The sequence below is a fragment of the Cimex lectularius genome, unplaced genomic scaffold (genome assembly GCF_000648675.2).
Source record: "Cimex lectularius strain Harlan isolate CLEC.00 unplaced genomic scaffold, Clec_2.1 scaffold125, whole genome shotgun sequence".
Taxonomy (NCBI): domain Eukaryota; kingdom Metazoa; phylum Arthropoda; class Insecta; order Hemiptera; family Cimicidae; genus Cimex; species Cimex lectularius.
The window spans coordinates 1044168-1058479 of record NW_019392662.1 but is presented as its reverse complement, the minus strand read 5'-3'; the positions used below and the strand labels follow the sequence as shown (position 1 = coordinate 1058479).

At 34.0% G+C, this 14312-nt stretch overlaps 1 protein-coding gene across 3 annotated transcripts in view; it reads right to left on the bottom strand.

The window, feature by feature from the left end:
* Positions 1 to 14312, bottom strand: part of LOC106668717 (long-chain fatty acid transport protein 4-like) — a 55520-nt gene that overhangs the window by 27006 nt on the left and 14202 nt on the right. The window contains exon 1 of one of the 3 annotated variants that reach the window (XM_014397694.2): positions 9730 to 9821. The exons of the other annotated variants lie outside the window; for them this stretch is intronic. Coding sequence (XP_014253180.1) covers positions 9730 to 9741 — 12 coding nt within the window. The 5' untranslated portion in view covers positions 9742 to 9821. Of the gene's footprint in view, positions 1 to 9729; positions 9822 to 14312 lie in introns of those variants that run through there. 3 annotated transcript variants of the gene reach the window in all.

Below are 14312 nucleotides of genomic sequence, written 5' to 3'. Positions count from 1 at the left end.
ATTTACCACGGACTTCGTACCGTTCTCCTTTGAATGGGGAATCTGTAACGGATACGCTCTGTATGTATCGATTTACCACCCAATAATGAGATTGCGTGACTCTTCTACTTTCGCAGTATAAAATAAAACTCCAAATGTTCAATAATAAGTAGCTGCAACAATAAACAGCATTTACTTATTAATTACTTATCTGGTTACGCGTTTTGATTTTACAAAACTAAGAATTACGATAAAACTACTAAAAATTTCAATTGATGCGTGCAGATATTCAGAATGAAGTATTCATCTTTGAAGTAAACGATGATGTAGAATGTGCTCAAGTAGAACAAATTACAACAACAAACAAAATACAACAAACAAAGAAAAGAACGAAGGACATCAATGAATCCTGGTATTGGCAGAGATGCCCTTACATAACAGGACACTCAGGCGCAAGACCTGATTTTCAAAAGAGCCAACACGAAAGATATTTCTCGCCGTTTTTGGGTTTAGAGGAGAATCCAAATATTAAATTAGCAAACAAGAAATCCGCTAAGCGATAATTTGCGTCAGACGCCTAGATTGAGGTTTTCCAGAAAAATTATTAAAATTTTGTTTGTTTGCATGACTCCCTTTACATCATCGTTTACGGGTGGCTGTTATGAAAATTTTGGTGAATTTTATCAACTTCTTGGCTGACCGGCATCTTCTCACTGACCTGATCAGCGTTCATTGTTATACATGGTCTATTCTTCTTCGCATGCTATTATAAGCTCCAAAGACTTTCTTTTTTTTCTTTTTTTTTTTAAGTAATTTGGACTAGTTGACTGACTAGTAATAGGACTGACGGCTTGATAGAAGCTTTCCACAAATTCCTTAACAAGCGGGTTTTGTTTTCTTGTCTCACTATGCAACCTTGTCAAACCACCAAAGTTGGCGAGAATCCGAAACGCATCTAACCGGCAAAGACAGAAGGTAGACAAAAATGATCGGAAACGACCAGCCTAAAAGTCCATCAGTCACCCCGAAGACCCCAAGTGGAAATCTCACAAAGGTGCGGTGAGTATGTTGTTTAATTTATTTAAAAGATAGTTCTACTCGCAGTATGTTATTTTCAAGCAGCTTGAAGTTCATCATCAGCTTGAAAGAGTTACAAACACGTCTCTGAACATGAAATGAAAAACCACCGCCATCGCGATGTTCCAATGAGAAGCTGGTTTTTGATGCCGTTCAATTTTAAACGTTCGAAAACATGAATTACAACACAACTAAATATTATCCTAATAAAAACTGAAAGAGAATAATTTTAAATTACTCATTAATTTGTATGTCAAATATACATGTTTAAAATAGGAGGTAAATCTATTATATTATTTATGCATTTTCTCTATATTTTTCCATTTTCCATTTTTTTTATTTCTTCAAACCAATCTAGTTCCCTCTATTTGTTGAAACTGTATAACACTGTTGTATTAAAATTTAAAATGAAATTTTGTTTTGTTTCATTTAGATGGTCTTTAAATTCAAAAAATTTGTACGATATATGTAAGCGTTCTTTATTTTTCTGCCGCTTTGTCCTGTTTTTTAATATCACAATCATTAAAATAAGCTGGTAAAACTCGCTTTTTTACAAGTTTTCAACCTTGTCTTTAGGTTTTGAAAAGATTTTCTATGTGAACATGAACCACTAAAAACTACTCTACAACTAACTTCTCGTTTAAGAATTTTACCTACTTTTTCGGATAGTTCACCAACGTATACAAGCAACGAAAACCTAACGATTCATTTTTGGTGGAGTGGCTCAGTCCGATTGTTCCTTCTTTTAAAGTTAATTTTTTAGTTCTTTTTACTAGCAATATATCGATAAGTATTTCTTGATATCCATTGTTTTTTTGCTAAGGTTTTAATAGTTTGTGATTCTTTTTCATAATTAGAATGTTTTAATGCGAGTTTCAACGTACGGTCTATGAGCCAAATGAATCCAGCAGCTTTTTGTGGCCATAGAGGAGAGGAATCTGCTGGTATCATAAAATCCATAGTTGTGAGTTTTCTATGTAAGTCTATTTCAATTAGGTTATTAATTATGGACAATTTTAAGTCTAAAAAGTTTAAACAACCATCTTTATTTTTTTCCAATGACAAAATTTATACTAGGGTGTATAGAATTAAATTATTGGAGGAATTATTTTAGCTCCTCTAGTGTTCCCGACCATAAACATAAAATACCGTCTACATAGCGTTTGTTTGTAGGACAGATTCAATTAATTTGTTTGATTTTAAAAGATTTTATTCAAAATTATCCAAGAATATTTCGGCACAAAGTGGGGATAATGAAGACCCCCCCCCATTGGTAACCCTTTCATTTCATAAAATTTATTATTAAATTTACAATAATTAAATAATGTGTATATATTTAAAAGGTCTATGATATAACTTTTATAAATGAATCTACTTCAATCTGATGATGGGCGTTTAATGCTAAAACAACAAAGTGTGAATTAGAACTATCTTTTAAAGAAATAAAAAAGACTAATAATCTTTTCATTAGAATTCTCTCCACAAAATACCTGATTAATATTCCGATGAGTTTAGATTATAGAATGACCGAGTTTGAACTAAAAAAATTGAAAATCTGTTTCCTTTATCACGTTTAATTTGAAACTAAATTGTAAATGTCTACTTCAAAAGAAAACCGGTATTGCTATTACATAAATAATGAACAAGTGTCATTGCAGGTAGTAAATATTTTGATTGTAATAAACAGGAAACTCTTCAATCTTCTTTAAACTAATAACAAAACACTTTATGTGGGACAGCCCAATAAAGTGTGACAAATTGTTTAATAGCAAAATTAGACAATCGAATGTAGTACATAAGTGAATGGTCTTTTTATACAAGAACAAAGAAATTTTACCTAGATTTCTAAAGAGTCTTGGGCTGGAACAAGGTCGATGAAATGACCAGTGATTAGAGACCCAAGGTGTGTTAAACCTAGAACGATCAAACAGTTCTATTTTTTTAAATACTCATCATAATTGGTCACAATCGCCTAATAAAATACACAATCCTGAAGAATTTTCAGATCGAAAGCAGTTATTTTTCAGGCGTGAATTAAGACTGAAATTTCACTTTATTATTTACCATCAACTCTCTCTCTATCGACCCATCGTAATTCAGCAAAACATTTCTCAAGCCCTCATCGATTAAAACAAAAAATTGAATAAATAAAATAGTTGTTTCAAATGATCAAAGGATAATCAACGACCGCAGGTTATAAGAAAATAGGCAAACGAGAGACAAAAAAGTCGGTAATACCAGTTGATTAATTTTTAATTAAACAAAGTTAGAATAAAGTTGTCCAATAATAAAACAAATATGAATTTTTGATTCGATTTTATAATTTTAACTGAAGATGGCGAAATACCGACACGTATCTGATTTGATCAAACCAGCGAGGACCGACGGACCGGGATGATCGGTGTTGATCAACCCGAGAGTTCTCAATATATTTTTAAGTTATGTACACCTTAAAAATAAGTAAGTATGTATAATTTTAAAGCGAACCAATCTTGCAGAAAAGATTAGGCAGGATTGTGTAAGTACTAATTAATAATAGCTAACTTTAAAAATGATATAATATATATTTTTGTTTAAATTTGTATTATACATATTCCAAATTGTTCTTAATGCTGAAAAAACTGGGGAAAACATTAACATTACACATCACCCGGAGGACGCGTGTTATGTGAAGCTAGCCAATGCTGGCACTCAGTTTGTTATAAGGTTAAGGCGAGAGGTCTTGGGGCCATCGTCGTTTGAGGCGTCAAAAAGGTTCTTGGTAGGGAAGTATTGGAGACGGCTTGAGCAATAGAGTTAGGATTAAACTTAAGGAAGCGGGAACGGACCAATTCTTGGTCCAAGGATTGTTAAGGTTATTATTGGGGATGGTGAGGTTGAAGACATAGCAAGGAGGAGTTTGTTGAATTCTTCAGGACTTTTTTTAATGCTTGGATTCGTTGAATGGCTTGATGGTATCCCACAGTTCCGCTCCGTATATCCAAATAGGTCGAAATAATGTTTTGTGCAGAGGTTAATTTGTCCTTTACTTCATGTCTGATTTCGGCCCTATTTATCTACATAGTTGCCCAAAACGTCTATGCCAATTCTTCCATGTCTTCCTCATTTTGTTCCTCAGACCTATCCATTTCGCGAATATCATTGTATAGTCTGTCGCTTGGCGTGTGCTTGCATCGAACAGAAGTGCACACCTCACCAACTTACAACAAGGCGTCGGGTGTCGTCGTTGGGTCACGTCGCATTGCGTACAGTTCCCAGCTGTATTCACTGTTCTCTAAAGCAGAGGAATTAGAGTCAACAACCCTGAACCATTCAGCAATTGTGGAATGCCTAGGACAGAAACTAACTAGTGTGAAGGAACGATATGTAAATCTAGAATGGGTATTAGGCGCTTTAAAAGGTGTCTTTAAAGAACTTAGGACAATGCTAGGAACAGGCTGATAGGTCTCTGTAAGAGGATATGTGGTTCAGAGGATTGTGAAGTTTCAGTGTGAGAGTGATTATGGAATATTTCTATAATAGGGAAAAGTGTGAGGTCGTAAGATTGAATTGCAAATGACAATAAAAAAAAAAAAAAACTATGGCCTTCTGAAGGATCTAAAGGAGTTTTCGAAATACTATGGGAGTTATAAGATCGTGTCCGGGGGTTTTCGATTAGGAAGAACTTGTTTAGGCCTTGAATAATACATTTTCGGAGGGAATGAGAATTCTAGGATTGAACATTGGGTATGGTTGGTTAATTGTAGTACCGCTAAAATATTTAAAACGTCGACTAACTAAGTCATTTCAAAACATATTTTTGCAACTTCACCCTGCAACGATGTTGTTTTATGAGTCTTACAAATAGAACAGAGTTAGTTTTGCTACATAAATACTTTTTCCTTTCTTATTTCTTTTCTTCACACGGATTGCATTCATTCATAAAACTAAATTCCTAATTTTATTTTACTTAAATGTTCTTACCATCACATTTTTGTGTATTTAAAACGTGATTTACGATTAGAAAAACATCAATGCATGTTGTACTAGATTTTGAATTTCTTCGATAAGGATTTCAACAATCCTGATTTTTTAGCACAAAAAAATTATTATTAGGCGAGTTAATTGGCTAACAACTTAGCGAACCGAGAACTTAAGAGCTGGTCCTACCTCGAAAACCATTAGAAGAAAAATGATGATTCGATGATTGATGAACTACGAGGCCTTTGTGGTCAAGGACTTAGATCATGTTTGCAAATTTTACTTTCCTTTTGAAAATCTACGGGTATAACATGCCATTTGCCTTCATGACAACGAAACATTAAACTAAATTGCCATGCGGGATGTCAAGGATCAATATACAAATAAATTCAATTACCTCAAAAAGATCGATTATATGATGTTTAATTGGAATTGTGACTAGTTATAGCCTAAGTCTACAATAAGCAGGAATACAATTGTGAGATTTCCTCGTGAAGTTCGACGGGTGACGACTTGCTGCTTTTATCTTTTTCTGAGGCGAAACAACAAAACCCACTGAAGAAGGCGAAAAGCCAAAAGTCAAACCAAAAGCAGCAAGGCTAGGCAGATCTAAATGGTCAGAAATATCCAAGGTATATTTTTACTGCATTTTTAATTTCCTTATAACTGAAGAGAAATTGAGCGCGTACAAATGTACAGGAAAAAATTAAAACTGTACTTCAGTGAGTGATTTGCTTTCAGAAAGCCAATATAACTATATATATACTCCGCCGTCTAAACAAATAAAACAGGCATGCTCGAAAAGGAGTTGTATTCCTCCATGACGATGCAAATCATCACATTTCAGCAATGACAAGACAAAAATTTCATTTTGGGTTAGATATGCAACCTCATCCTCCATGTTAGCTGAATCCTTCGTGGTACTATTTTTATATTTCTATGTCATTATATTATTATGTATTTAAAAAATATCTTTTTTTTTCCTTCTTGAAGGTGGGATATAGGTCATCTCAAAAAAACCACAACCAGTTTTTTTACACAACGTTTCGGATTTATTTTAATCCTTCCTCAGGTGAGTTAACACAATGGTTAAACACTATTACTATGGTTAAAAACTATTATCCCACCTTCAAGAAGGAAAAATCATAAGTTGAACTGTTGAGGTCGAATATAAGAAAACATCGTTAAAAAATATATTTATAATAATATGTCTTTTGGTTCAATAAAACCTATTGCAGAAAGACCTTTGGAAGTAAGTAGCAATGATCTCGTTATCTGTGAAATTTATTCTTAAGATATTCAGGACGGAGAACTGGTTGTTCGTTTCATTGATGGAAGGGACATTTCAGTTTACAATTGATAATGAAGTAAATCAATCACAACAGCTTATATTAAGATTTTATTGGGAAAAACCGTTCGACGAAGGAACGATATCCGATGGACCCAGAACATAAGAAGGTACAGGGTTCACAGAATCACCTTGTCAGAGTCCATAGGCGCCAATATCTTTCAAGTAAGAGGTACGATTATTTTTTTGTCAAATTTTCGTAATTAAAACCTTCAAGTATTAATTTTCTTCGTAGTAATAATGTAAAACAAATCTGGTGGATGTGCAATTTTATAATTTATCTATGATTATGATGATTTAAGTGAAGATTATAGGATAGACCTTTTACCTAGACAGGTTTTAGGTATGGGGTACGAGCCAACCCAGGCATTTACGCCTCGGGTCTTGGTCGCCCACCCCCAAATATATTTTACCTAGACGGGTGAACAAGGATGATCGGAAACAAACTTTAAATTTATTACACTTAATTAAGGTTTTTAGTTGAGATAAAAAAGTCAATGGCACGAGCGGGATTCGAACCCACGATCTTCGGCTAGATACGCCGCTGTTCTTACCACTTGAGCTATCGTGACCTCGATCCACTCGGACACTAACTTCCCATCTCAACCCCACCTTTTGAATTTTCCCTCCTTTTTTTACTTTAAATTTATATTGTTTATCAATAGAAATACATGAATGGACTTACATGGACTTATCAAAAACATGAACGAAAACCTATTTATATATATAAACTGATATTTTGCAATAAGTACCTCGAGTGATCAAAAAATAATAATGCCATAATAAATGGTCACAATTAAAACGTCAATCAATATTTAAATATTTTAAATTTTTTATTATAATTATAGATTTAATTGACTTTAAAGGAAGGGTCAGGGTCAATGGATAATGAACATGTTCAAGGTTCCAGTTAAATCGACTAGGGTGATATATTTGTTGTTTAATCTTTGTCAAGTTAGAAATGAACAACAGGAATTTTTCATTTTGACCGAATACTTTATTTTACAGTGGAGATTGTAATGAAATATATTTGTTAAAAAAAATTCCTTCTGCATCTCGTTGGCGGCCGAATTGGATCATAACTTTACAACATTTTGCAACAAACAAGGCAAATTGTTTACCATTCAAATATTTACACAATCTAAACAAGTACAGCAAAAATTTAAAACAAATCAAAAGAATTTTGAATTGAACAATTTGTGTCAAGATCACCGAGTGATCAAGGACGGCTGCAGTCGAAAATATTTTTTGACATTAACCTACATTTTTTCCAATAATTTTTGTCCTTCTAAATAGTTTTGCCGAAATTTGACTTGGGTACTGACAAAATAGTTTTGAGTATCGAAAGAAGGTTTTTTTATTTTTAGAACATCAAAAGAGAAAAGTTTCGCCAACTAGAGCGTGAGTTCCTACGACCGCTCTAAAACTCAAGGATGCTGTGATTAAACTTGCACTACGTCGAAATAGCGACAAGGAACAATTTTTTTTCCTATCCTTGTATGCTTTGTTAATTCATTTTATCCGGTTGTACTACATTATTTTTACCTAGAGCGAACAAAGCAGGGCAACGGTTTTGTGGTATAACCGACCACAGATGAAGGAGAAAGGTAAATTCCAACGTAAAAGATTTCAACAGTGTCTTTACACGCTTAAACAGTTAAATTTTGTGTAACGCTGAAAGAAAATCTATTGTAACAGCTTTCAAAGCAAAATAACCATCCCTTCGATTTTTGTAACTAGTTTGGGCTGACTTTTTGAATGAGATTCAGTACTCCAAGAAATTGGATTATTCATATGCACCATCGGTGTTTTTAATTTTTTATTTATTTTAAATTTAAAACGTTTTTAAATTTAAATTTAATCCTTTAGTGACTTTCTAAATATCAGCCAGTCAGTTTATTTAATTCTTAAAGTAAAAGCTACTGGTTTATAATTCAATCTATTAAATAGAATAGAGAAAAACCCAGATATATTTGTCTTTGTCTATATTTTTCTGGGCTAAGCGGCCGTTAAAAACGTTCTATTTATTATTATGTATTATTATTGTTTGTACATATTCTTTAAAAAAGTAAGCATTCACCTTAAAAGATTTGCTCCTTCCGGAGGATTGATAACGTCATTGGTTTAACGTAACGACTCGAAGATTTTGCTACACTTTTCATTACATGCGAATACGAAGTTTCGGCAAGTTTTTTACTTTTCATACGATTATTTATTTTATTTTTTCGTTAATTCTGACTTTTATTAACGAATATTTTCCAACGTTTAAGTATTACTACTGGTTGATTAATTACTTTTGTACTTCTTGTACTTTCGGCTGGGCTTAGTCAACTGCGTCGCGATTTTCCGATATTGATCAATTCGGCAAATTATAGAAATTGAATCAAGCTCATGTTGTCTCGTGGTGTTAAAACGATTTTGTGGTCGGAATTAAAAATTCCGTTTTTTACCGTACCGTGCTCGTTGGCCGGAACCGCCTGTATTTTTGCCGGCGGATTATATCGAAGCTTGAAATAGGTAATACGAAATAACCCAATAATTGCATAATTTTATAAATAAAAAACTACATATGTTGTAATTTGGGAAATTATACCTTTTTTGTCGTTCACTGAGCCGAATTTTTTTTAAACGGCCCCATTGAAATGTTTTCTACGCCAACGTTAAACCGTAACTCGAGATATACAGCGAGAACCAGGGATAATCACATTCCGACAAACCATCGTCGAAAATATGGATATTTTTCGTTATTCAACAGCTTATATTACACACTAACATAAAAGCAAGTGAACTGAAAAACAATATATAGGTTGAGATGGGAGTGTCCGAGTGGTGGAAGTCAAGATAGCTCAAGTGTACAGCGGCGTATCGAGCCGAAGGACGTGGGTTCGAATCCTCTTCATGACACTAGCTTTTTCATCTTAACCAAGACGTTAGATTAAAAGTATAATTAATTTAAATGATTAGTACGGTCAATTATGATTGCTAAATGCATTATGGATTAATAATATAGACAATATTATAATTTTTCAAAAAAATTAGCACTGACATTAATATAAAAAAGTAAGTAAACAAAAAAATGTAAAACAACCGTTTAAATTATCCAAAAGAAACTAAAAAATCCAATCTTTAGGCGATTAATTCCATATGGAACATTGGACCTCGCTTTTGAGCTATATACATATATATTCCTATCTTTCCAGAAACAATTCTCTCCACTTTTGCTGACGATACAGCAAGATGTTCCCCGCATAAAGATCCAGTCACAGCATACAAAAACCTTCAAAATCATTTACAATGCGTCGACGTTTGGCCTAAAAAGTGGGTAATTAAAATAAATGCATCGAAGGGCCCATATATTAACTTACATTCAGACGCATAACATTACCACCTGTCGGGATTTCACTGCGTCTTCGAACACGTACGTTACTTGGGACTTCACCTGGACAAAACGACTTCACCTGGACAAAACGACTTACTGGGGAAATCCCACAAGACTAAAACAAAACGAATTGAGCGGACGTAAGGAGGTGGTGATGTACGTCATCACTACTCGACAGGCGATACAAACTTCTACATTACTACAAAAGATTGATATACACCATGGTTCTCAAATCTATGTGGATTTATGGTATCGAACTCTGGGATTAACCAAGCATTTCAATAGCAATACGTTTTATTTAGTTTAATAAATTCATTTATAGTTCGGGAAAGTTTTCATTATTTAAATATCGAAGAGCTTAGGATTTCAGCGTCTTTGTGTAGTAATGCACAACACGCTTTTTTTCCTAGAATCATTAATATTTATGCAGTCATATGTCAAGGGTACCGCACAACGAAGTTTCTAATATAAGAATGCATTTGGATAGTGATGTATTTATTTAAATTTTTGCAATTGAACTGGTATTTGTAATTTCTAAACTTTTGTTTCCATAGAAGGGTTCTTCGTCTGCTTCTTTATATCACGTTATTCATCTTAATTTACATAGTATTCTTTTTGATCTTTGTGACATTAAAACAAGTGACCTTACACGGTTTAATTGTTTAATTGATTCGTGGGACTAGGTAAATCGCCCTCTCCCTATATCCTTTCTCCACCGCTAAACCCTAAAACACCAAACCTTTCAGCTGACCCCTGATAATAACGTAAACGATGACAACTTTCATTAAGATTTAATTGGGAAAAACGTCCAGTTGTATTGGTACATCGACGAGTTATTAAGATAAAAGAAGGTGCAGGGCCATACACTACAGGTACTCTCATTTCAATCTGAACAAATAATACAACACAAGACAGAGTTATTATTCAGATTGCCAAGTCAAATATTTTAACATCGAATACAGAACGAAATTTGAAAACTGTGAACATGTCTAATATGGTTCTGAATTGTAAGACCGTACTGCTGAAAGGGACCTTTTAGCAGGATAGGAATTCATACAGAGAACTTCTAAAAAAACAAAACAAGAGGATAAGGCATGCAATGGTGAAATAATTGGAATCTTCGCTAGACACAGGAAAACCTATGGATCTATGTCTCCATAACGTACAGAGGCCTGAGCATATGGTCCGAAAATCATGTACTTGTATACCAATATCAGTCTTAAATACATGATCTGTATTCAATTCATCTGAAAGACAAGCCCGCCATCAGAACACTGACCTCGATCATTGCTCGAATATGGTTCTAAATTGCAAGAAAAAGCGGATACCCTTGCATGAAAAAGAGCTGCCAGAGTCGCACCTAACTTAAGAAACGTGGGATAAGGCCTATGTGCCAGGTGCGCACGTTAAAAACCTCATTTTCTTGCGACCCCCAATGGGAAACATACATGCACCATATTTTCCGAAGTTGCTGGTTGCGGGCTGTTGCTGGAGGTCTCCTCAAAGGGGCCCACGACCATTCCAAAAATTTTGTACTTCATTTAGGATATGGCTGGCACTATGGAACGTGTTCCGTCTTGCTGCAATGACAATAATTCTGTCCTCCCCTAGCGCCGCAATGCGCTGAGATCAACTACCAGGCCTCCTATTGGCATTGGCTAAACCCCGGAAAACCACGCTCTGAGAAACGCCAACTGCTTATGTTAACGCTTATGTTATGCTTATGTTAACCTCAACTGCTTATATCCACTTGCCGATGACCTCGATGACCCATTCTCACAATAATATTGTGAACTTTTGGTTCAAGATTATATGTTTCCATGGTACAACTGGATTAAAATGGAGAAAAGATGCAAAAAGGTGTTTGTTTACAAAATGAGTAATCTTCATGTTTGCTATTTTTAAGTAAATCCGTATTAAAAATGAGGTTTGTTTGTATTTTCTATTTTGTATTATCACACTAACAAGAATATATCAGTTAATTTAATTAAAATTAATAGAATAAGAATAAATATTCATTTTTGCGCAGTTTATATAACCAATCCATGAAATCATAATCATCAACACGGTCATTCATTTTATTGCAGCAAAAATGTTTAGAACTTCCACAAACCGTTGCAAGTTTGTCGAGTAATCAATTATTACCTCGATTAATTACTATTAATTAATTCAAATATTACTCGACCCACTGGTATACTTTATGCATCAGCTCTTAGGGTACGGTTATAATAATTCCTGAAAGTAATCGAATATGAAGAAGAAGGAACAAGGACAAAGTAAAGTTCTTCAGACGATTATAAGATGAGTTGATATTCTCTCTTTTTTTTATGGTGTTGTTTCCAAGAAAATCTATTCAACGCCGATAGACAATAAAACACGGCAAAACCGAAATTAGTCTTCACTATTGTAAAACACAAGATACAACATATTTTTAAATGTCATAGGAAGGTGACGTTCGTGAGGTTGAACTTTCCGGTAAAACACGAAGCTCGGGAGAGAAAGCAACTCGAGGCATGTAATGGCGGGTGTCGAAACGGCCAATTGAAGGAACAGAGAGAAAAAATGTCTATCCTTTTTGGGCAGGATTCGCTTTTATTACACGCCTTCCTTGGCTTGTAGAATAGCTTCGGCTATTCGAAGATGCAGTGAAGGATTAGGCATCCAATGAGGTCGCCTCACAGTCTAACGGTTGCGGGAAAGCGTATAAAAACTGAATACCGTGGGTAACGAAGCTGGGCTAAGTTATGCAAAAAATATCTCTATAAGATGTTACGCTAAGTGAAAATTATCGACTATTTATATTTTCCCCAAAGCAGGAATGATTTAAATTATTCGCCTCTTTTACAATTAATTATAAGTAATAACATGCAAAATTTACTTTTACATGTTTTAACTATGAAACAAAATTATTATTTTATGGCTACTATATAATTAAACAAATATTTAAAAAAATTTTGTATTTCGATAACACACTAGTTCTAAAATTTATGCTTCTTCCTACCATCTCAGGGTTGGGTTTTTGTAGTACAGTTTTCCCAACATTTAAGTTGTAAGATATTACACATTCTTTATTTATTTAAGTCGAGAGGTAAAGTATTATTACTGGTGCTCTTGTTTCTAATTTGTAAATATGTATATACATGTATATGTACAGTGAATAAATATTTTTGAATTTTAGATAGACCATCACCTTTAAATATTCCAGAATAATGTCAATAAATTTGCTTAGAATTCTTTTGTTGCATAATCAAAGGTGAATCTGTATAATCTGTATAATTTTGAGTTATGTTATACATGGATTTGGAGGATGCATATCTATTATTTTGGCGCTTGGAACTACTTGCTGGGTGAAACACAAACGTTACTTGAAGTAATGATTTAAGAAGAATAATCCCATCTAGTTCTATCAAAAGAAAATTGAATCAGCAATGTTGAAGATTTTAAGAAATACTTTCGAATGAAGAAAAGTACCTTAGCAAACAGTTTTAACAAGTTTATGAGCAGGGAAAGCACAAATTTTCAATAGATTAAAAACTTAAGTACTTGGCCACTGGAAGAAATTTTGAAGACTATAAGTGTTCTGTAATTTAGTTGTTACCGATCATTTTTGATTATCATTTTTCGCCATCCTCGCTGTTAGAGGTGTATTGCCGAAATGCGTCTAACAGATTAACCCTGTGAGCCAAAAAATGATCGTATTACAGGTTCGTCACCACACAGACCATATAAAACACAACGCACAGAAATCTGACATTTATGTTTTCTGTCATCTACCAGAGAAAAGATAGAGTTATTGCTTATATATCACTAAAATGACAAAATGAAGGTAATTTCTTTACAAATTTTTTGTAGTTGGTTTCTGATTATCTAGACCTATCCTCGCTAATTTGTTTACTTAGACACCTGTTCAATGTGGGTTATGAGAATACCAGTCTTCATAAAATCAAAGGTAATTCGAACAAATATTTGAAGATTTTTTTGTCAAACTGATCATCAGTGGGTGATTAACGAGCAGTTCAGTCATTTTCCATCATCTTGGTCTGCCTTTTCTCGCTGTTTAGATCTGTCAGACACCTTTTCGGCTTCTTCTCATCTTCAGTGCTGGGTCTTGTCTTTAGACGTACCTTCAAATTCATACCAGAATTGGCGTTTAATTGTGCAATATTTATGTTTAATGAAATAATAATTCTATAGATCCGAAGATCAAAAGTCGTAAGTTATTGTCGCCCTTTCATCACTTTCACCAGAGCGCGACGTGAAGTGAACTGAGAAATGATGAAAATATTGACGCTCGCTCTTACACGGTCAATAATATTGACATCCACTATATTTTACCGAAGACATCCAGATTTCCATCAATATCCACTGCCAATCCAACTTTTTTATTACTATACTATTAATATTACTAGTGATCGCGTAAGAACAATACATCGTAAGTTTGCACTTGAAGATTCACATAGGTGAAAGCAGAATGTACGATTATGAAACCCCACCATAATGCACACCATTCCTGTCGTTTTCACTTGAAGATCCTACCATATGTTTGCTGTATGTTTGTATTAAACATAG